The 22,693-nt window shown below is 38.0% G+C and overlaps 2 protein-coding genes across 2 annotated transcripts; one reads left to right on the top strand and one right to left on the bottom strand.

The window, feature by feature from the left end:
* Positions 1–1,081: 1,081 nt before the first annotated feature.
* Positions 1,082–8,546, top strand: LOC147495391 (Protein phosphatase 2C family protein). Its single transcript, XM_086564047.1, has 8 exons — positions 1,082–1,633; positions 4,674–4,801; positions 5,253–5,351; positions 5,579–5,737; positions 6,539–6,625; positions 6,752–6,843; positions 7,672–7,746; positions 8,071–8,546. Exons 1-8 carry the CDS (start codon positions 1,353–1,355, stop codon positions 8,218–8,220), a joined length of 1,071 nt encoding a protein of 356 aa, XP_086420173.1. The 5' UTR covers positions 1,082–1,352; the 3' UTR covers positions 8,221–8,546.
* A 3,181-nt stretch (positions 8,547–11,727) lies between these two features.
* On the bottom strand, positions 11,728–21,570 carry LOC147495390 (L-type lectin-domain containing receptor kinase SIT2-like). The gene is made up of 3 exons (XM_086564048.1): positions 20,752–21,570; positions 16,368–16,380; positions 11,728–13,156 (listed from the first exon to the last, which is right to left on the bottom strand). Exons 1-3 carry the CDS (start codon positions 21,433–21,435, stop codon positions 11,850–11,852), a joined length of 2,004 nt encoding a protein of 667 aa, XP_086420174.1. The 5' UTR covers positions 21,436–21,570; the 3' UTR covers positions 11,728–11,849.
* Positions 21,571–22,693: the final 1,123 nt, after the last annotated feature.

The following is a 22,693-nucleotide window of genomic DNA, read 5'->3' as shown; positions in this document are numbered from 1 at the left end:
TCAATACATGAAAGTAATTGGGTTGAGAGCCCAATTTTCCAATTTTTTTCGCCCCAAGTCCACCGGAATTTTAATTACGGATTTAGAACAAAAACACAGGCTAATGTCAGCCAATGTAAATTAATATTTATATATGGAAATTTAAATTTACACAAAACAACTATGTAAATATAATTTTACAAACTTCTTCAATTGAATACCGTGTAAATTTAAATTTCTATATATAAATGTACATTATTATATGTAAATACAAATGTATTATGTAAATTTACATTTTCATATGCAAATTTATATTTACATTGATAAAGATGTAAATTTACATTGTCATATATAAATACAAATTTACACAAAATTTACATATAATGATGTCAGTCCAATTTATCCTAAAACTGAAATTATTAATGAAGATTGCTAACGTCAGCTCTGTTTTGTCTTTGAGCCGAAATTCAGTTAGACTTAATGACTTACTAGCTTGTATGCCCGTGCATACGCACCAGTTCTTTTGAAAACATTTAGATTTTTTTTTAACCCATTGACTACCGTTTTAGTCGCTAACCCGTTTTAATTTTTTAACAAATTGTTTTAAATGAAGTTTTAAAAACCCGTTTTTTCAATTGGAAAATAGATTTTGTTTTATTAGGAGAAGAACTCCCGCTTTAATTAGAAGTGTTATAATTTGTTTTAATAGGATGTCATTATAATGAGAATTCCGTTTTTCGAAATAAAAGTTTTAATAGGAGATGATGTGGAATTTTGTAGAATCGAAAAATACCCCTTGTGGGAGCTTTAATATTAAGATATAGATTGCGAAACTATTCTTGGGCTTTTTCTTTGGGCCGTAATCCCTTCAAAACTGAAATTTCACCGGCACGTCTTGCGATATACGTTGATACACAAACTTCAAAATGTTGGCAAGCCAAGCAAATGAAGCAGTCATACATTTCCTATTTTTAGTATTTAGCATTGTCAGCACACGTGGTACACACGTGAGAGCGAGAAAAAAAAGTTTTGGTTGAGCACTGCCACGTTTCACTTGGTTTCTCGTGCCAGCCTACAAAACCAGCCAAGTCGGTCTCTTTCTCTCTCTCCACTGTTCATTAAAATCAGCACAACACATTTTATAACCACTCTCAAATCTCTCCCCCCCTCTCTCTCTCGCTCTCGCTTTCAGTCAGTGAGTCTGTCAGACCCAAGAGAGAATATATATATATAATTAAGTAAAGATCTAATTCAATTCAGATCTTTGAATCCAATCGAAATATAAAAACTTTCATTTCGAGATCTCTGATATTTCAATTGAGTTCGATTTATTATTAGATCTATAATTTGTGTATTTGGCATTAAATAATTTGATGTTATGCAATGCAAGTTTAAGGAGTATAATAAGTTTTAAATTTGGGAATTTAGTGAGAGGGATAAGAGGAGGAGAGAATTTGAATGCAAGATTTAGATTATTATTGAGTAATAATTTTAATAATAGAGGATATCATTATTTTAGATCGAGTAATACTATAATAAGAAGTATGATGGTTGATAGTGGATCGAGTAATGAACAAGGAGCTGTAGTTGTTGATGTTTTACATGAGAAAGAAACTGTTGAGGATGGTGGATATGTAAACGGTGGATTTAAAAGGTATTCTAGCCTTTTTTTTTTTTTAACATGGATCTGATTATACTTTTTTGATGTTTTGATGCATGTTTAAGTAAGTGTTTAGATGTGGATAGTTTTATTAGTTTTGGTGATTATCAAAATTTAGTTGAAATTTTAATATTTTAGATTTTTTATTGTACTTTGATTGTGTTGATTTTTGGTAGGAATGAATTTACGTATCTTGTTATTTGATGAGTTCAATGACATTTATGAAGATGAGAATCAATACAGTTGTTGTAATGAATATAAAACGGTCTAGTTTAATACATGAACATGAGAATATATCGGTGTGTTACGTAGAGGGGTGTCCATAAAGCTAGGAGATTATAAGAGGTCGTGATGACCCTCGACTTTAAACCCGTCTTGGAGTTATCGTGACAAAATTATCAAATGAAGATGTGACAAGTGGATGTCCAGGATGGGGTGCTGGGTTTTTGTTTCTTTGTCTATAGAAACCCAGAGTCTAAATGGCATTATAATGATTTCTCAGTTTCTTTTGGGTAGGATCTGGTCTAAGTTCTTGCATTTAAAGTCATTGTGGTGCTGAATTTGTTTTTAAGCGCTGTCGGCTTGTTAGGTTGGTGAAAGTAGGTATTGGAGTTGGGAAGCTGGGTAACCTGGTGAGAGGAAAGGTTAAGGATTTTGGGCGAAATTTGAAAGAATCACACTCCTTAAAACGATGATGGTATATAGTGGTCTAACAGCTGAGCCAGGTGCTATAATTGATGTGAGAAAGAGAACTTAGAAGATGGTGTTTTCTCAATCAAGGATTGAAAGATCATTCACATTTTCTCTCTGTTGCAGTTTGGTTGTTTGTGTATATGTTTTCTCCTTCCGTTTTGCTTCTTATTTGGATGAATTTGGTCAGTTTTGCTTTGAGGAGTTCAATCTCTATCTACGTATTTAAGGAATTCAAGTCCTTTTAAGATTCCTTCAAATATTTTTTCAACTTTGAGACAATTTTAAATATAGGCTCCACTTGCTTCCGACAACATTACCAAGTATACTCAACTGCTTCTTTTTTGGAAAGAGGACATTGTGTGTGCAAGCGTGAGCATTGCTGTTGGTTGATTGCATGGACAAGTCTAAGGGTTATGGTTCATGGGGACTCAGTATTCTGGATACTTGATCAAGGATTTGTTTAGGAGGTTCAGTCATGCAAGCTACCAAGCCTTTTCACTTTTGCTTATGCCAGCTACTTACAATCCAATACCAGATGACAATTGTTTTGGTTCACCCAATGAAGAAATTTTCAATGCTCCACCTAAGAATCGGATGATGGACTCTGTATAAGTTAACTATCATGATATACCAACTCTCTCCTTTGCAGTTGCAATTATTCAAGAAGCATTCGTGGTCCAAATCTAATAAACCAGATAGATATTTTTGGCGAATCCAACATAAGCCATGACTCACATGATTCCTATTTCATATATCACACTAGTAGGAAAAATTATTCCAGTATATTCTTAGACATGTTGGGCTCAAGTAGTTAACCATAAAACAGAAAAAAGAAATGAAAAAAACGAGTTACCTGAGGCTGATGCACTTTTCTTAAGTATTAAGTTACATTAGAGTGAGGGATAAGACACTTTTCACACTTTCCATTGGTCTTCAGACTTCTACACCTCCATGGCTTTTTACTTCCTTATGGTTGAACCAAAAGGCTGACTGCGGAATTCATTCGACTGTATAAAGTCTTCTCTTTTGTATTTCATGTTATGATGGTTAGGTGGAGTGCTGAGAATATAACGTACCTCTGAAGTATTCTCATGACAAGAAACAATTGATTATCTCTGATTGATGTTGTCAAAAGCACTTAGAATATAACCTTAGCATTATATGAAATTGCTTGATAGGGCCATGACGGGATGGACTGGATCAAGCACCTTTATAGTAGAATTGAATCCCTTGAGATTAAATTGAAGTATGAGCCTTGTTGAATTCTTCGTTTGCATGTTACGTTCCGTGTGGTTTTGATAATACAAGTAACTACAGTATGAATAGTACAAATCCTTGACCGTCTTCACGGATTTGCATCTTTCTTTGGCTGTGATACACGGTTCTCATTTGTGTTGATTATATAAATGGCTATCACATTCGTTATTATATTTAGCTGTTTTTATTGCTCCTGGTTGAAATGCTTAGCCTTTTGAAGTAGGATGCCTTTTGCAAAACTTTATTGTGTTGATTTTTGATAGAATGTAGTTTTGGTATCTTCTGTCTTGATTTTTTCCATATATGTTCACGTAGATGCCATTTGTGGGTTAAACATTTGTTTGCTATTTCATGTAAGAAAGGTAGAGTTTGACATGGTATGTTTGGGGTATTTAATGTGTGATTAAATATAAGAAGACGAGGATAATCTGTTTTTGTGAATATGATTCAGTGTGGAAAGATTAGTGGCCAGTTAGAATATCCGTGTTGGACACAAACATTTTGAGAATGAGAAAATAATCTCCATGATATGTATTTATTTGTTATTTTGCTGTGTGCCCATGTCTAATAACATACTTTCCTGGTTATTTATTTGTAAGGAGGCGCTTTCTAAAGCCTCGAGCCAAAGAATTAGTTGTGTGACTAAAGATTAGTACCAGTTTTCTTTTTTATTAGCTGTGTCCCTGTGTCTTACTCATATTGGTCACCGTGTCAGATACTCCATATCTGTGTCGGACACCGACACCGACACACGTATCCGTGTCAATTTGACTTAGCTTTCGATTTGTGAATAATCATGGCTATAGTTTTAAACTTTTAATGACAGTCTGTTGTGTGTGAGCTGGGTGCTTAGGATGGGGTCATGAATCTTGGTTTGTTAAAAGTTGATGGGACATTTATGGTAATTGACAATTTATAGAACATTCCAAGTGTGCAATTATGTGCAGTTATGAAGCGCGTAATATACTGTTACTTTTATCGACTGTTGTCATGAGATTCAAGTAGTGATTTAGCTATGTTCATTTGGTGATTAATATGTATTGTTCTTTACAATTACGTTATTAATGGATCCTTTGATTCACAGTGAAGATGGAAAATTGAGCTGTGGGTACTCGAGTTTTAGAGGAAAGAGGGCCACCATGGAGGATTGCTACGATGTTAAAATGTCCAAGGTTGATGGTCAAACAGTATGTTTGTTTGGGATATTCGATGGTTAGATCTCTTTCCTATGTTATATGAAATAGTAAGGACGATAGTTATTTACATATGTTAACATGGTTTCTGTTTAACACAGAATTTTGGTATCAAGAAATTGCGTAGGTACATAATGTATCTGATCTGACAAATGCCACTATGCCAGTTTCACAGTAAATTTGGCACTATATATGAATGAGAAAATAGTTTGCAATTATGTATAGTTTGGGCCTGTGATCATTATGTAAAATTGATGTTCCTTTGTGGACCGGATGGTTTGGGTCTGGGATCATTACGTAAGATTGATGTTCCTTTGTGGAATATAAGGATTGAATTTCGTTCACACTTGTTCCTTAAAACCCACCCTGTTTATTTACATTGTTGGCCTGCTCTTAAAATCTACTGTTAATCTGTCTTGAGAACATTGCTGTTTCTCGGATTCATTTTTATGATATGATTGCCTTGGCAGGTCACGGTGGTTCTCGTGCTGCTGAATATTTGAAGGAATACTTATTTGAGAATCTCTTGAAGCATCCACAATTTATGACAGACACTAAATCAGCCATAAGTCAGTTCATGTTTCTTAACCAATTGCTATAATTGTTTAAATTTATTGTACAAATGATTAGTTTTTGATAAATTTGCTGGTGGAAGTGATTTGTGACATCCAGCATGAGTTAAAAGTTTAGATATGTTTTTGTTTGGTTCGAAGCAGTTGAAATAGGCAGTCAAAGCTGGGTTTCTCCAAAGATGTTTATGCTATATTTCGTAATGGTGATTTTTGCGAGTTTGCAGGTGAAACATATAAAAAAACGGATATGGACTTCTTGGACTCTGAAAGCAATACCTACCGTGATGATGGTTCGACAGCTTCAACAGCAGTTTTGGTTGGTAACCAACTTTATGTTGCAAATGTAGGGGATTCAAGGGCAGTTATATCGAAGGAAGGGAAAGGTAGTCTTAGCACCTTCTATTTTTGTTTATTATTGAACAAATGATAATGCATATCACTGCCACTCGATTATTATCAGATCTTTTGCATGTAAAACTGATTGCATGTTAGTAGGGAAGCTTTTAAATTTTATAAAAGTTAGAAATATAGACTATTAATGCATTTGTACTTGCATTTCAACTGGAACTGGAACCTTGCATGTGTGTGGTGGCTAAGTGATGAATTTTGTACTACATGAAATGCAATCGGTATAGTATATTTTATTTTGACTTGTGGTTGCTGTTATCAATCTACTAAAAACGGGGAAAAGTGGGAGATAGGTAACAGTGGTGAGAATTGGGACAGAGCTTAATAAACAAATGTTAATTAGGGTATGCCATTTCAGTTTTTCTAATATCAGAAACAAGAAGCACTAGATGATGTTTCGAGGGCCTCGGCGTGTTCTTATGATTATTAAGATCGTTCACCTATTGTTGGGAGTAATAGAGTGAGACATACTTTGGAGAGTAGTTAGAGATTCTTATTGCAGCAGCTTACAAGATAGTTTTCTCTATTCTATTGAATAGTTTCCTTATTAGGGAGCATATCAGAGTGTTTTAGTTTAGTCTGTCAATTTAGTTTTATGGCGCCTTGATTTTCAAAAAAAAAAAAAAAAAAAAAAGAGCTACGGAGATAAAAGATCTGAGATATATACGACCATGGTTAATTTAAACTCCAGGTACCTAGAACCTAAATTATAGAATGTAAGTGTAATTCTCTTTTGTCCTTGCTTCTAATCCTCTTTTGTTATTACTGCTTGATAGCCATACCTCTCTCTGATGATCACAAACCCAATAGAATTGATGAGCGGAAGAGAATTGAAAGTGCTGGGGGAGTCGTTATGTGGGCTGGTAAGTCTATTCATGTTGCTTAATAAAGCTGCAGCCCTTGTTTGGTTTGGACCTTCTATATTTAATCTTTTATACTCATATATATATGAAATGACCATGCTATTTGTTTCCAATGTGTTCAATTAGGTACTTGGAGAGTAGGAGGCGTGCTGGCAATGTCTCGTGCTTTTGGTAACCGTTTACTTAAACAGTTTGTTGTGGCAGAGCCTGAGATTCAGGTATTCAGTTCATCTCTGTAAACAGTTTCCTGGATCACTTTTTATAGTTTATGTTTCCTTAAATTTGGTAACAAATCATTCTTCCTGCAACTGGCTTTTTGAAGTTAGTTGTGACAAGTGATAACTCAAAATAAATCTAAAATATTGTTTTGTAAAGTCCAAAATGTACACCTCGTAAACCTAGAAGCTCTTTCTTTGAGTTAAGTATGTTTTCGAAGATGGGATGGTTAATTTTTTCAGTTGAGTTAACTTTGACATTAGGAGTTAGGAAATAATTTCCAGTGTCATAAGATTTCTTTCTGCAAGTCCTGTGTGTTTTTGTCAGTTTCATCTGGTAGTGGTATGGACTTCCTGTAATATAGTAGGTTTTATTAAATGGTGTTGGATTACAATATAGTGTAGCACAATCCAGTAAATACCGTAATTTAGTTATTGAAGATGCTACAAGTTGGAGTTTTCCTCAAGATGTTACCTACTACATTTCATATGCATTTGGTTTGAAGACTTTACGATGGTATGTGACAAATGTCATCTGGATATATTTAAATAGACGGTCAGGCATTAAGATCAGATGCATATCCTAACCCAGTTGTGTTGGCTGCTGATCTTTGTCTTTTGATATTTATATTCTTTGGTATGCAGAAGAGTAAAAACTATCGTGTTTCCCCCACCCACCCCCCTGCTCAATTTGTGCATAATTGGAAGCAAATTTATCTTAATTAGTTTGTTACTTTTGTAAGATTATATATATAGCTACAGATGAATGTTATGGATACAGAGACAATCTGTGGCTGTGTTATTTAATTAATTTGCTGTTGTATGATTCAGGAGCAAAAGATCGACGATGAATTTGAGCTCCTGGTGCTGGCCAGTGATGGACTGTGGGATGTGGTCGCAAATGAGGTGCCAATCCTCTCTCTCTCTCTAAATATCAATATTCCTTTTCTAATCAAGTGTAGCGCACTTGACTATTTATAGCGCCGGAAAGCTGTGGGTTTTTTTATTTGTGATTATCCCAACTATGGTAGTAGTATAGTTATCAGGAAAAACAGTCTTGAGGACTTGATGTTTACTTGACAGCACATCTATCAGTATTCTTCGTTTTTTTGGATTCTGTTATATATTTCTTTAATAGCTCCCAGTTCAGGTATCCTCTTAAATCTTAATGAGCATGCTAACATTATTTCTGATTCTTGTATTTTCCTACTCCAATTATTTCCCCTTCAGGATGCCGTTTCCCTTGCGAGCTCTGAAGAAGAGCCAGAAGCAGCAGCAAGGAAGTTGACTGAGACTGCCTTCAGTCGTGGAAGCGCTGACAATATCACCTGCATTGTGGTGAGATTTCATCATGAACAAGCAGAGATCGGCTCGGCTTAGAAATTTGCTGTCTACTTTCTGATGAGTTCAATATGCTGTAATGGAAATATGCATTTGCATAGTTGCTGATGTGCATAATCGCCCTGTGCATATTACCAGTTAGCCCAGTGCTCTGTTATTTAGTAGCTGTCTTTTTAACATCTGTTTGATATTATTTTATTATTATTATTTTTTTTCCCATTTCTGGTGTATTTATGATAAACAGTGACCCCAGGTCCATTTGTTGATTTGTCTAAATGGTGCAAGTATGGACCTGGTGGGATACCTTCCCCGGTATTTCCCTGGTATTTTGATGCGGTTGCTGATAAAAGATGGTTTCACTTTCATCTATTTATTAATTTGCGTGCTTTTAAAGCTGAACATTTTATATAGCAAGACAACAATTTAAACCTGGTTTTGATCCACCCATATATATGGTAATGCAATCATGTTAAGCTTAAATTCCTAGAAGTGCTTTAGTCTCCGAAGAAGAATGGACAAAGCAGGTTCGGGTTGATACTGGTTGTTGAAAGACATTTTTCGCTTTGTTTAAGCAGTTTGCAACTTTGTGGAATGATTTTTCATTTGTCTATCTAAACTAAGCAAACAAGGTTTAAACATCAAATGGGGCATAATGTATATACATGGCTTTATCATAGCGATTGTGCGACCTGGAGAATTGTTCATCGTAGCGAGATTGAAGTAATTTTTTTCTTTATTCTCAAGTATCTATGGAAGAGGAGAGTTGCAGTTTGAATTCATCAGTTCAGTTTGATCCGCTGTTAAAGAACCTTATTTCTAGGGATACCAGTTTGTCGATGTCTCATCCCACACCCCTTTCAATAGAATATTGGCTGTGAATCTGTGATCTTACATTTTCATTGTGCGTCTCTACTATTGGCAGTTTTCAGTGTAATCAAGTTTCATATTAAATCTTAAAAAAAAAAAAACGTTTCATATTAAATGACAATTGTAGTTTTCCCAAGGATGGTATGATGTTTGTCTGTGTTACCAGATTAATCCTTCAATTTAATTTGCGGTAATGATCTTCCATATGTGCTTGTGGTGTCCTCTTTGTATTAGGTGTCAGATTCATCTATTCAGTACTCTTAATATATAGTCCCTGGGAATTCATCCTGCTGCATACACTAACGTTTTTGTTAATTTCTAGTAACGTACGTTTTTTTTCTAGTATCGTACGTTGTACGATCCTTTGACCTTCAAAGAGCTAAGAGCTCGTTGTTCTGAGTTTTCACCTGTACACTATATCAATTAGTTATGTAAAATTGGATAGGTGAAAACAGTTAACCGCCAGACGCAGACGCGATAGTTATTCTGGACGCCAGCAGTACATGGTGAGTACGTGATAGCTAAGGCCAGGAAACAGTTATCTCTATGCTTTTTAAGTGCTTCAAGAAGGAAACAAACCTTACAATGATGAATGTGTCCTAGGATCTTATTTAGTATGATGAAGGGATTTAATGCCCAATGTAGGACTGTATATGTGGAACAAACTAATTTCCAAAATCGACCTTTAGAGTTGCGATTTAAATTGTAAATCTGTATGAGCAGTTTCTGTGTATTAAGCAAATTGTCAGAGGTATCTAGTTTGAGCTTCGCACGTTGTGATTTTCTTACCCGTACTTTGAAGTAAAAAAAAAGCGTGCAACAGAAGCGTTTTGAGGACGAGGATGGAATTAGTCCGCACGAAATTGGAATTTGCTATATAGACTAGAATATTAGTTACCCTGGTAGTTTCTAATGTTGATTCACTATCTGGACTCTGGAGACATGAAATGGACGAATAATTTCAATTTCATTGAGACTCTAAAATCCGACAGACATTTGTGAGACTTGACACTGTCAATGTTCGCTGAAAAAGTTTGGGGGGACAATTACAAATGTTCACGCGATATGGCAAGATTCATTTATTTTAAACAGTTTACACAAAAACGGTAATCAGTAATTCAGTATGTACGAAATATGTTGACACTGATCTACACTTACGATATTTCCGAATTTGCATGGTGCAAAACCTACCTTTGAACCAATATCTTATAGGTATGGTCTTTCCTTGTTTTTTTTGGTAACTTGTCTCTCCTTGTTTGAATAGTGGGTAACTGGGTATGATCGAATTTATGATTTTGTACAGGGTGTCAGATTCATTCATCCAGCATTTTACTGCCTATATATAGCCCCAAGGTATTCATCCTCTTTGTGCGTATAGTACTAGAAAAAGATAATGTGTGTAGCGAGATCTTTTTCATGGTGTTCCTTCGACCTCCAAAGAACTCGTGTTAATGGCTTTTCATCTGTATACGGTTTTATTATGCAAAACACATGACAGGTGAAAAGCCATGAACAATGAATTCTTTGTAGGATGATTCTCAACGAGGCAAAGAATCACAGGTTGAACACAGAAATGGATGAAGAAAAGTTTGAGCTAAGTATTTTATTGTTTTTCTTCATTTGATTTGTAAGAGACGACAAAATGCTATTGCTAAGCTCTTACTATACGGTTAGAGTGTAATTGTTTAAAGTTTTATTGTCCAGGTAGCTATGGACGTTTGGGACAGTGTTGCTGCTTTAGAAGTCTTCAGCAGAGACGTTTGAAATGGAGTTTTTTAATCTTTTGCACTTCTCATGTTCATTTTGAGTTATGAGGTTGAATTTATTTTACTTTGATTAGTTCAGTTGTAAAATGGTGACTTCTATAGTTCTATTGGTCTAAGGTTGATAGTTCCACTCTTAAAATGGAAAATAAATAGAGAAGATGATAAAGAATGAAGTTCACAATTTTAAAGTTGATGTCCACTTACACTAAAAATATAAAAATCAAAAATCAAAAAAGATATTATGGTCTAATTTTTTTTGCGATGGAGGCTTACCCCTCACTACTGAGGCGTACGCTTCAAGAATACGCTTCCAGTGCACAAATGACTTGCTCAATGCATTTAGGGCATTTTAGGTATGCCCTCGCCTTGAGGCGTATGCCTCAAATGCTTTTAAATCAATGAACACTGATCAACCAATTAAATGATGAGAATTGACGCAGTTAGAACTTGAAATATTCTAATGATGTTAGAACTTGAAATATTAGCTCCACCTATTCTTGTGGGTACACGTAGGCTTTGGCATATCCTGAGAAAGGAGGAGCAGATCTTATGGTCGACTCTCAATGGTTTGATACCAGACTCCTACTATTAACTAACATCAGAATAGATACAAATTCACCTAAGTTGGAACCCCCTCTTCCCAAAAGAACAACACCTATCAGTTGTTGTTTAGTATCTGCTAGATTCCCTGTTTTTGGCATAGCAGAACAATCACTCAGTTAACCAGACATGTATGGTTAATGTATTGGACAACTTGATGGTGATCGGTATGCAAAGATGTTGATCATATGAATCGTTTTGGTGGTTTAGTTTCGAAGTATGCTCCACGAGATTTGCCGAACATATATGCAAAATGCATTCTAAAGAAAATAAAAACTATATTGAAGGAGAAAATAATTTTGAGAAAAAACTGATGTAAGATCAGTCATTTGTCATTTTGTTTGAGGTACATGTTACGGAAACCGGACGGTTATATGTGGCAGCAGATTGGACTAAGATCCCCCAGCATACTATATTTTCCGAGTTGTATAGTGGTCAACGACCACCTGAGAGGAGCGAATCTGCTACGGATGACGATCTATCTAGAGAAGAATGAGATGAGATGACAAAATCGTCATCACCTTCAGTACCATGTACAGGTACTAGACCTCCAGAACTAAAACTAAGAGAGGATAATTGCGGTAGAGGCATATCTTTCTCCAAATACTGCCCTACCTGTCTCATGCTTGGCCTAGCTGTGGGTATCGGGTGAGAACAAAGCAAACCAAGTTTCAATACCAACTCCACTTTTTGTGTTACATAATCACTTTGCAAACTTGGATCAGTAGTCTCAAGGATTACCCCTCTGTTCCAACAAGAAACGACCCTGTCCACCAGAGCTATACTCTCATCTGGTTCTTGCGGTTCTATTGGCCTCCTCCCACATGCAACTTCAAGCAGAAAAGCTCCAAAAGAAAAAACATCAGTGCTCGTTGTCGCCTTTCCTGTTTTATTCATTTCTGGTGCAATATAACCAAGTGTCCCTACCACATGTGTGGTCAGAGGATTTGTTCCGTGGTCATACAAACGCGCAAGCCCGAAATCTCCCAATCTTCCATTCCATTCACAATCTACTAGCACATTACTCACTTTGACATCTCTATGAATCACAACCTGCTCCCACTCTTCGTGCAGATAAACTAGCCCAGAGGCTACACCTTTGATGATTTGAAATCTTTGTCTCCAATTGAGCCTTGAACTTGATGGACAGAACAGGAAGTTGTCTAGACTCCCATTAGGCATATAATCATAGACCAAAAGGAGCTCACCTTTTCGCCGGCAATATCCAAGAAGTTGTACTATGTTCCGATGTCTAAGCTGGCCAATACTTACTATCTCTGCGATAAACTCTTTAATCCCTTGTTTTGATTCATGTGAGACTCGCTTCACTGCAACTTCGATTTTGGAAGTGGGCAGTATACCTTTATAGACTCGACCAAAGCCACCGACGCCTAGGAGCTCCTTATCTCTGAATCCTTTTGTAGCTACGTATAGATCTTTGTATGAAAACCTATGTGGTCGGTATTTAAGTTCCCAATCCTCGAATAGTTCAGCGTAATTTTTCTTCCATCTTATCACAATAAATGTGATAGACGCCACGGTTAACAAAAGAACTGCAAGACTTACTGGCAATCCAATTGTCAAAATCTTGGATTGCTCCTGAGGTCCTACTGGAGGGAGCTTAGGGAGCCGAGATAGGTCAAATGCTTGAGCTTGCCCATTCATCTGAAAGCTCCATCCTAGTATGTAATGTGATGTTAAAACTGAGCCTGTAGACGATGAGAAGCCCAAATACACGGAGTCTAAGATGATGGATGAAAGTGTTGGGGATTATACCAATACCAATCGATTCCCCACTACACAGATAATTTGTATTTGAACACAATTCAACTCCGGACAAAATCTAAATATCAACTACAACCTATACTAACATGCCCAACTCGCTAAACAACTATTAACAACAGATAATAATGTAAAGCAGTAAAAGCAACATAAAACTAGGTTTAAAACCCTGAATCCATAATTAATTAGCTTAAAAGACATTGACTTTGGCAATTACGGCTAAAGCTCACCCGGTTATTTTAGTTATGATTTAAAAGGGTCCGATACATTAAGTTGTAGGATAAGGGCATTGACCCAACTACCTCATCTTCTTTAGTTTTTTTAATGTCTGTTTTAACATTTCTTCTATTCTATCGTGAGTTAGTAGTTCCTCTCAATAGATCCGGAAGAAAATAGAAGATAGAGAAGACGATGAAGAAGTAGACGGAGACCATTGTCTGATCATGGAAAGGTAGAGGTCATTCCATTTCGAGAACAAAATCCTTCTCCTAATAACCAACATCAACATCTTCCTCTCTTTCCCAAATTAATTCATCAATCGATAATGCTTTCTCCACCACTCACTCTTGTGTTTCTTGTGTGTGTCAAAATTACAGAGGGTGGAAGTTAACGTTGTCCAATTTACTTTGTATTTTATCAAATTGACATTTAGGTGTTTTGCATTCAATTGAGCTTTGCATTTGAATTTGTTTGAGATTGATCACTTTAAAGATGTAAATGTTAGAATACTCAAGTGTGAATCGAATTCGTGCTGTCAAATGAGTGTTGCAGTTGAATTTGAGTTAGGTGTGGAAGTATTACTTTTGTGTTTTGGAAAGTTTAGTAAAGGAAGATGCTTTTTAGGTGTGCAATATTAGTCATCCACTTAGGTGGTGCATAGTACAAAGCAGACCATATAATTAATTTATAATCGATATGCATGAAGTACTTATATATCAACGAGTTATATAGAGTATGCATGAGTAGATGAATTATACAATGTTCCTTGGATATCTATAATCGTTAGCTTGCCTGACTTTGTTGCTTAAACCTTTTCAGTTCTGAAAGCTATGTCTAGACGTTAATTGTTAATATATATATAGAGCCAGATAATTTGCTTTTCTAATACCACGCTTTGTTACAAGTACCTTCCTCATGCACAAATTGTCATTTGTAGAATGTCTCATGTTTGGATCCCTTAATACTGCAACTGATTCTGTCACCGTTTTAATCCATATCTCAGCGACAAACTTTCTACTAAGTATGTCCATTAGTGTGAGTATAATAAAATGACTTGTATGTAGTGTGAGTTTCACAGTGGTTGTTGCAGTAGTAATAGACAATGCAACATCCATGTTGCAGTTGAGTTGACAGTGTAACATTCATCTTGTAGTAGAGTTGTTAGTGCAACATCCATGTTGCAGTGGGAGTTCATAGTGGTTATTGCAATAGTAATAGACAGTGCAACATTCACGTTGCATTAGAGTTGATAGTGCAACATTCATGTTGTAGTAGAGTTGCCAGTGCAACATTTATGTTGCAGTAGGAGTTGCCAGTGGTGATTCTTGCAGTAGTAATAGTCAGTGCAACATCCATGTTGTTGTAGAAGAATTAATAGTGCAACATCTATATCGCAGTGAGAGTTGATAATGGTTGTTGCAATAGTAATAGACAGTGCAATATCCATGTTGTTGTAGAGTTGACAATACAATATTCATGTTGCAGTAGTTGTTGAAGTAGTAATAGACAATGCAACATCTACGTTGCAGTATAGTTGACAGTGCAACATTCATGTTGCAGTGGTTGTTGCAGTAGTAATAGATAGTGCAACATCCATGTTGCAGTATAGTTGACAATGTAATATTCATGTTGCAGTGGGAGTTGACAGTGATTGTTATAATATTAATAGACATCCATGTTGCAGTGTTTTGGAGAAATTTTGAGAGAGAAATCAATAGGAAATTTTAAGGACAAAATTTCCGATTGAAATTTCACAAAATTTAAAGACAAAGTTCACATGAGAAAGTTAAGCTGGGTTTTATATTTGGCGTTATTTGTTTTGTCTTAAAGGGCAAAGTGGTAATCTAACTCAAAAGTCAACCGGATGGGCTTTACACATAAATAAAAAATCAGGTGTCTTTTATCCATAATTAAATTGGAACTGTGGGCTTTAGGCCCAAACTCTGTAAAAGCAAACCACAACACAAAGATTTACCGTGGTTCGGCCAATAATGCCTACTTCCACAAGAGCCAGTTCTTTATAAAGTGGGAAGGAAGATTACAATCTCTCCTTTCAGTCTCTCACCTTACTAGATCACTCTTATCTCTTTACAGGGTTGTATCTCTGTAAAGGTTATCTCTAAATCTTGATAGCTTTCAAGATTGGGTTTCTCTCTCTTTGTTTTGGTATGGATTCCAATCCTTCTGACTTGGTTTTCCAAAACCTTGATTTTGGTTTTATATCCAAAAACCAAATTTCGCGGGTACTGTAGCAAAGGCCCACGAAATTAGACACTGGCGTGGCTTCAATCTTGGAGTATGGCGGTCGCTTAGCATATATGGAACTGGCCGGTGGTGCTTTTATCCGCGGCTGGCTTCCGACATGTCGCGATGCGAATTAAGCCCGTTTCTCTCCAGCTCTGTTTTCTCTCCTCATGTGAGGGATAACTCCAACAATCTCCCCCTCCCGAACAGTGAGGGGGGATACCTCCATGCAATTGCCAAATCAACAGGAGGAGTCTGCTACCATTCCGGTGGTAGCACAACAAATATCGAACTTACCTTTCGGTAAGACTTTGGTTATCATATCCGACCCGTTCTTGTCGGTATGGATCTTCTCGATACACAAATGCTTGTCTTCGAGTACTTCTCTAATCCAATGATAACGCACGTGTATGTGCTTGGATCTAGAATGAAAACTCGGATTCTTGCTCAAGTGGATGGCGCTCTGACTGTCACATAGAACTACAAACTGTTTCTGCTTTAGCCCTAGTTCGTCGAAGAATCTCTTCATCCATAGCATCTCTTTGCAACACTCAGTGGCTGCAATATACTCGGCTTCTGTAGTGGAGAGGGCAACACACTTTTGCAACTTAGATTGCCAAGAAACTGCTCCCCCTGCAAAAGTAACCAGATAACCGGAAGTGGACTTCATCGAGTCAACATCACCTGCCATGTCTGCATCAGTGTAGCCTTCAAGTAAGGGCTTACTTCCACCAAAGCACAAACATGATTTGGAAGTGCCTTGGAGATATCTCAATATCCACTTAACACCTTCCCAATGTTCTTTACCGGATTTGTGAAATCGCTACGACCCAACGGCGCTAAAAGCAATATCCGTCCTAGTACACACCATGACATACATTAAAGCGCCTAATGCGGATGCATAAGGAATCTTTTCCATCGACTCTGCTCATGCTCACCCTTAGGACACATCTCTTTGGTTATGCGAACTGGCCACCAAGCGGACAAACTGGACCGGCTTCGGCTTGATCCATGTTAAATCTCTTCAACACCTTTCAATGTAGCTTTCTTGAGAAGCCGCGAACTTCCCACTCTTTTCGTCACGGTGATCCGCGATCCCAAGTATCGCTTTTTAGCTTGACCCAAATCCTTCATCTCAAAGGACTTACTCAAGTCTTTCTTCAGCTTGGATATCTTGTTGATGTTTGGGCCAACTATCAACATATCATCCACATACAAAGAATAGCACTATGAAATCCCCATCCGGAAATCTCGAACAAACACACAATGATCTAAGTAGACTTTTGTATCCTTGCTTCGCCATAAAGGGAGTCAAACTTTATGTACCATCGTCACCGGTGCTTGCTTCAACCCATACAAGCTCTTTTTATCACTTGCATACTAGGTGCTCTTTGCGCTTTTGACCTCAAACCCTCGGGTCGGGTCCATGTAGACATCTTCTTCAAGGTCTCCATGAAGAAAAGCCGTCTTAACATCTAGCTGCTCAACCTCTAGGTTCATACTTGCGGCCATACCCAATACCACCGGATAGAAGTCATCTTCACTACAGGGAGAGAAAATCTCATCAAAGTCAATCCCTTTCCTTTGACCGAATCCCTTCACAACAAGGCGAAGCTTTATGCCTTGGGTGAGGATTGTTCTCCTCATGCTTGACTTTGTATATCCACTTATTCTTGAGAACTTTTCTCCCTGTGGGTTTCTCAACTAATTCATAAGTGTGATTCTTATGCAAAGAATCCATCTCGTCATCGCATGGCCTTCAACCACTTTTCTTTTGTGCGTACGCTTCAAGTGCCTCTTGATTGTACATAGGTTCTCCACCATCCGATAGTAGCGACGACGCATTATGTGGTGGATACCGTTGAAGCTAGTCTCCCTCTGTCGGACCTCCTTGCCTCATCTGCCGGTGCCTCGGGGAGGTTGCACTTCGCTTTCTCGGTGGTGGTTCATGCATCTCATCGCATCTTCTATACCAATAGGTTCTATCCCATCACGAGCAATAGGATTCTCATCATGAGCTTCAAACTCATGGTTCTCTCGATTCTCAATGCATTCAGACGTTCCACGGTAGGAACTTCCGGTTCAATCAACAAGATCATTGGTGAAAGCCTCGGCTTCTCACCCTCCTCAAAGTCTGCTATGGTTTGGTCTTCTAAGAACACAACATCTCGACTTCGGATTACCTTCTTGTTAATCGGATCATAGAGTTTGTAACCAAACTTTTCATCTCCATAACCCGGAAAAATGCACCGCTTGGCTTTGTCATCAAGCTTGGATCTCATCATCGCCGGAATATGCACAAATGCCCCGCACCCAAATACCTCAAGTATCCATAATCAATATCTCCGACGACCATACTCTCCGGATAATCACTATTCCGGAGGCTTTGCGGCGATAGGTTGATCACATGCGGTTATGCGCATTGCTTCTACCCAAGTAAGCTTTAGGTAGCTTAGAGTGAGATAGCATGCATCTCATCCTCCTCTACAATGGTATGGTTCATTCTCTCGCTATTCCATTACATTTGCGGTGTCTTGGGAACGACCGCTCATGGCGAATCCCATGACTATGGCAATACTCTTCAAATGGCCCAATGTACTTTCCCCCATTATCCGGCGATACACTTCAACAACTTCCCATCTCTCTTTCCACCATGCTATGGAATTTCTCAAACACGCCAAGTACTTCATCCTTGGTCTCAGGACTATAGGCCCATATCTTTCTTGACGATCATCAATGAATGTCAAGAAGTACGAAACTCCCTGGTGGGACTTTACTCTCATAGGACCACATAAGTGCAGTGCACTAGTTCAAGGGCGGTGTCTTTCGTGAGACGGGAATCTTTGGAAAGACACCGTGTTGCTTTCCTACCAAACAATGAGTACATGTATTTAAATGTGTACCTTTAATGTGCGGCGCGGCCTTTTACTTAGCAAGAACTTCCATCCCTTTTATGCCCGTGTGACCGCCTCAGGCGTACCCCGGTTCGGATGAAGCTTCTTCTTCACAAGATTATTCGCTTTTACGCACAAACTAGCCTGTGTTTTGTAAAAGAGAGTTTTCTTTTCTCTAGGCTGCTTCAATGGAACCTTTGCTCGGTTTCCATACCCCGCTACCAAACGAGTTTACAAAGCCATCATCATCTAATTTCCCGGCCGAAATTAGGCTTAACCGTATGTCGGGGACATGTCTTACATCCTTGAGTGTCAAGGTGTAGCCGACATTGGTTTCTATATGAACATCTCCAATGCCTATAATCTTGAGACACCATCGTTACCCATCCTCACTTCACCATATTCACCACGTAGGTGTAGGTAGTGAAGAATCCCCCGGCGGCGGTGTGACGTGATAGATGATCCTCGTGATCTATCACCCACTATGTATCCCGACATGAGGTACTAAGGCAAAGCACACACCACAATCGACACAATTCACTAGGTCATCGACTAGTCGCGGTAGTATCTCGCTTTTGTGTTTCGTTCCTCGCACCATGTCTTCATGTACACGCGGTTATTCTTTTCATCCTTAGCGATTGTTCGCGACTCATATCACGAAGTGGCCTTTGGTGGCACAATAGTAACATTGCCTCTCGCCTTAGAAGTTCTAGCTTCACCCCTAGATTTATTTACGTCATCATCACCCCCAGAGCGAGATGGTTTTTCTCGTTTCGACCTCTCCCCGTTTCTCGTGAAAGGATCTCCGGTGAGGAGGACGCTTCTTCCACTCCTTCTAGTCTCCTCATTCAACAAAGACATGGTAGCCATTTCCATGGTAACAATTCCATCCTTGGTTGCTCCATGTAGGAAACCGCTAATGTCTCCCAACTTTCGGGTAGAGCTAATAGAGACAAAGCCTCAACTTCGTCTCCCAAATTGATCTTCATCAAATGCATCCGATTGATGATATTCGTACTTCATTAAGATGCTTTCGGACATTGAAGAACCTTCTTGGTACTTTCGTGTTTGCAAACTTCTTAACGACTAGCACTTTGTTTCCACCCGACTTCCTCTCATGTGTCTTCGAAGTTTCTTCCGCGGTGACGGGGCGTCAGAAGTCTCTCGGGACACATGGTGAAAGATAATCATCGCCAATCCTTTGTCGAATGTATCCAATCGCTTTTCGTCAAGCTTTTTCTCAAAATTTCATCGGGCCTTTTTTCGGTTTTACTCTCCTCATTCTCAATGGGAAGTGCCAAGTCCTTGCGGTATAGCAAGTCTTCCATCTTGGCTTTCGGATGATTGTAGTTCTTCCTATTCGGACTCATCATACGAAAGTGTTCACGGAATGGTCCATCTCTACAAGTTATTTAACCTCAAATCTTCTCTCGTGAATTTAGGTCAAACACCTTCCGACCAAGATTCGGATAACACCCTAAAGCTATTCTAACTTGGCTCGATACCACTTGTTGGGGATTATACCAATACCAATCGATTCCCCACTACACAGATAACTTGTATTTGAACACAATTCAACTCCGGACAAAATCTAAATATCAACTACAATCTATACTAACATGCCCAACTCGCTAAACAACTATTAACAACAGATAATAATGTAAAGCAGTAAAAGCAAACCACAACACAAAGATTTACCGTGGTTCGGCCAATGATGCATACTTCCACAAGAGCCAGTTATTTATAAAGTGGGAAGGAAGATTACAATATCTTATTTCAGTCTCTCACCTTACTAGATCACTCTTATCTCTTTACAGGGTTGTATCTCTGTAAAGGTTATCTCTCAATCTTGATAGCTTTCAAGATTGGGTTTCTCTCTCTTTGTTTTGGTCTGGATTCCAATCCTTCTGACTTGGTTTTCCAAAACCTTGATTTTGGTTTTATATCCAAAAACCAAATTTCGCGGGTACTGTAGCAAAGGCCCACGAAATTAGACTCGACGGGTGGTCAGCTGTGGCGCTCAACGATCGAGTTCCGAGGCGTCGCGCTTCATATGAGCTATGGTTGGTTCTAGCATATCGAACTTCGAAGGCTGGGCGAATTCTATCGATCTGGCGCGCTTCGACATGTCGCGATGCGAATTAAGCCCGTTTCTCTCCAGCTCTGTTTTCTCTCCTCATGTGAGGGATAACTCCAACAGAAAGATCATACGACAAAGACAAGAGTGAAATTTGGGGTTTAGGTACCTTAATTGGAGCAATTGTAACATTGAGTTTTTTTTCCAATCCATCATACTCGATCCAGACTTGCATCTGTTGGCCACTAAGTAGGCTTAGATTCTTGTAATTGCCACCAGTACGATCGAGATAGTACTTTGCAGGACCAGATATGGCTGACCTTAAGTTATTTAGATCAATACCAACATGGTTATCATTTATGTCACCAAACTCTGAGCTATAGATAGTATCAAGCTCCACAGCAACAACATGATTGGATGGATCCCCATTATTGGTGTCATTGAAAAGGCCAAGATATTGGCTTGGAAGCGCTCCTGGTAGGCTTCTCGATGGTGCAACAACAAAGCAAATACCGTGACCACTTAAATCACGATACATGGGGACAATCGCAAACACAAATGTACTAGAGAAGGAAAAAGTGCTACCATTTGATGATAGGAACTGAAATGGTTTCGGATAGAAAGCATGACCTTTCTGTTGCTTGGTGTTGTTGGTTAGCCTCAAGAGGCCGTTTCCTGTGATCTCCGCTAGGCCATCCAGGCTCAAATTAGCATCTTTGAAGCCGTCGTGAATAAAACCAGAATCTTCTAAGGCAGCCGCAAAGCTAGTGGATAAGAAAAACAACCAAACGAGCATAGGAAACATGTTTGAATGTCATGTCCTCTTACAGAATTATAAGCACCTTTTTAAATAACTAAATTCCAAGCATTTCGTCAGTTTCCAAGATACTCAGTAAAATGATACACTATGATGTTGACTTTTATGAAACATGGAAAACCATTAAACTGCAACTGCTTAGCTTAGAAGCAGTAATAAGTCAAGTAAAACTTCCTAGAAAACAAAGTTTAAATAAAACAATCCAGATTTAGAAGATGTATTCGAGTTTTCTATTTTAGAAGACTTCTAAAGATTCAATCTGGACTTAGTAAGTGTCATATACGAACCTTCCTGTACATCTGACCAAATCTTGAAGAATCGAGTGACTCATCAAATTCCCATTTGATAAATTATTTAGTTCTAATGATTGAGACTCTTAAAGATTTTTTGGATTTCGTTTCTGTAATGATTATCGAGCAGGTTAGTCCTACAATACAATTCAATTACCTACAAGAAGTAGGCCTACAAGGTATTCATGATCAAATGGGTGTGGTGCGGGTCCTTTGGCGCAAAGGCACTCTTGTGTAAATTGTATACAGGTTAGAAAACATACTTGTTATAAAAGAGTGAAGTGATCTAGAGCAAGTAAGCGATTGAACGATTACAGCAACACAATTGTTGAAGCTGATGAACTGTAACCTATGTACCAAAGAGGCAGAGACCCCCTATATATATGTTTGAAGCAATATAATTGTAATAGCCCAACTGGCCAAGTACAGTTCCCTGTTTTCTCTTGAGCAGCAAATCGCCATCTTGCACTTTGATTAAGTCTCTAAGCCATGTATCAGATTAGGTTTTTCTTTTTCAGAATCCCTAAAAGGGATGTTGAAGTTGGCTTTCTTAAATAGTAGAAAATGGGAGTTGAGGACCATGACCCTGTCCGTTCTTGTTAATTTTCACCAGAAATCAAATCTAGAGAATGAAAACAGTGGAGTAGCTTTCAATATGACACACCGTTATTGCTTACACATTTTTTCACTCAGAGTCTACAACTCTTCATAGTTTAATGGTCCTGATGTGCGCCAACTGAGAAGCTCCATATGATTTTATCGACATTTAGGATACGTTGTTGCTAATGATATTGCAAAATGATTCTAAAGCCACAAGTACATACAAAATAGTTCATAAGCATTATATTACATTTATATTAGATCCCAATTTGCTGTTGGTATATATAGTGTAAGAGTGACCAGATACATTCAATCATTGAATTGTAGTTATTATCTTACCCAGTTTGAAATATGGC

The sequence above is a fragment of the Coptis chinensis genome, chromosome 6, assembly GCF_015680905.1.
Source record: "Coptis chinensis isolate HL-2020 chromosome 6, ASM1568090v1, whole genome shotgun sequence".
Lineage (NCBI taxonomy): Eukaryota > Viridiplantae > Streptophyta > Magnoliopsida > Ranunculales > Ranunculaceae > Coptis > Coptis chinensis.
Note: the sequence above shows the minus strand (reverse complement) of the source record. Positions and strands in the feature narration are given on the sequence as shown.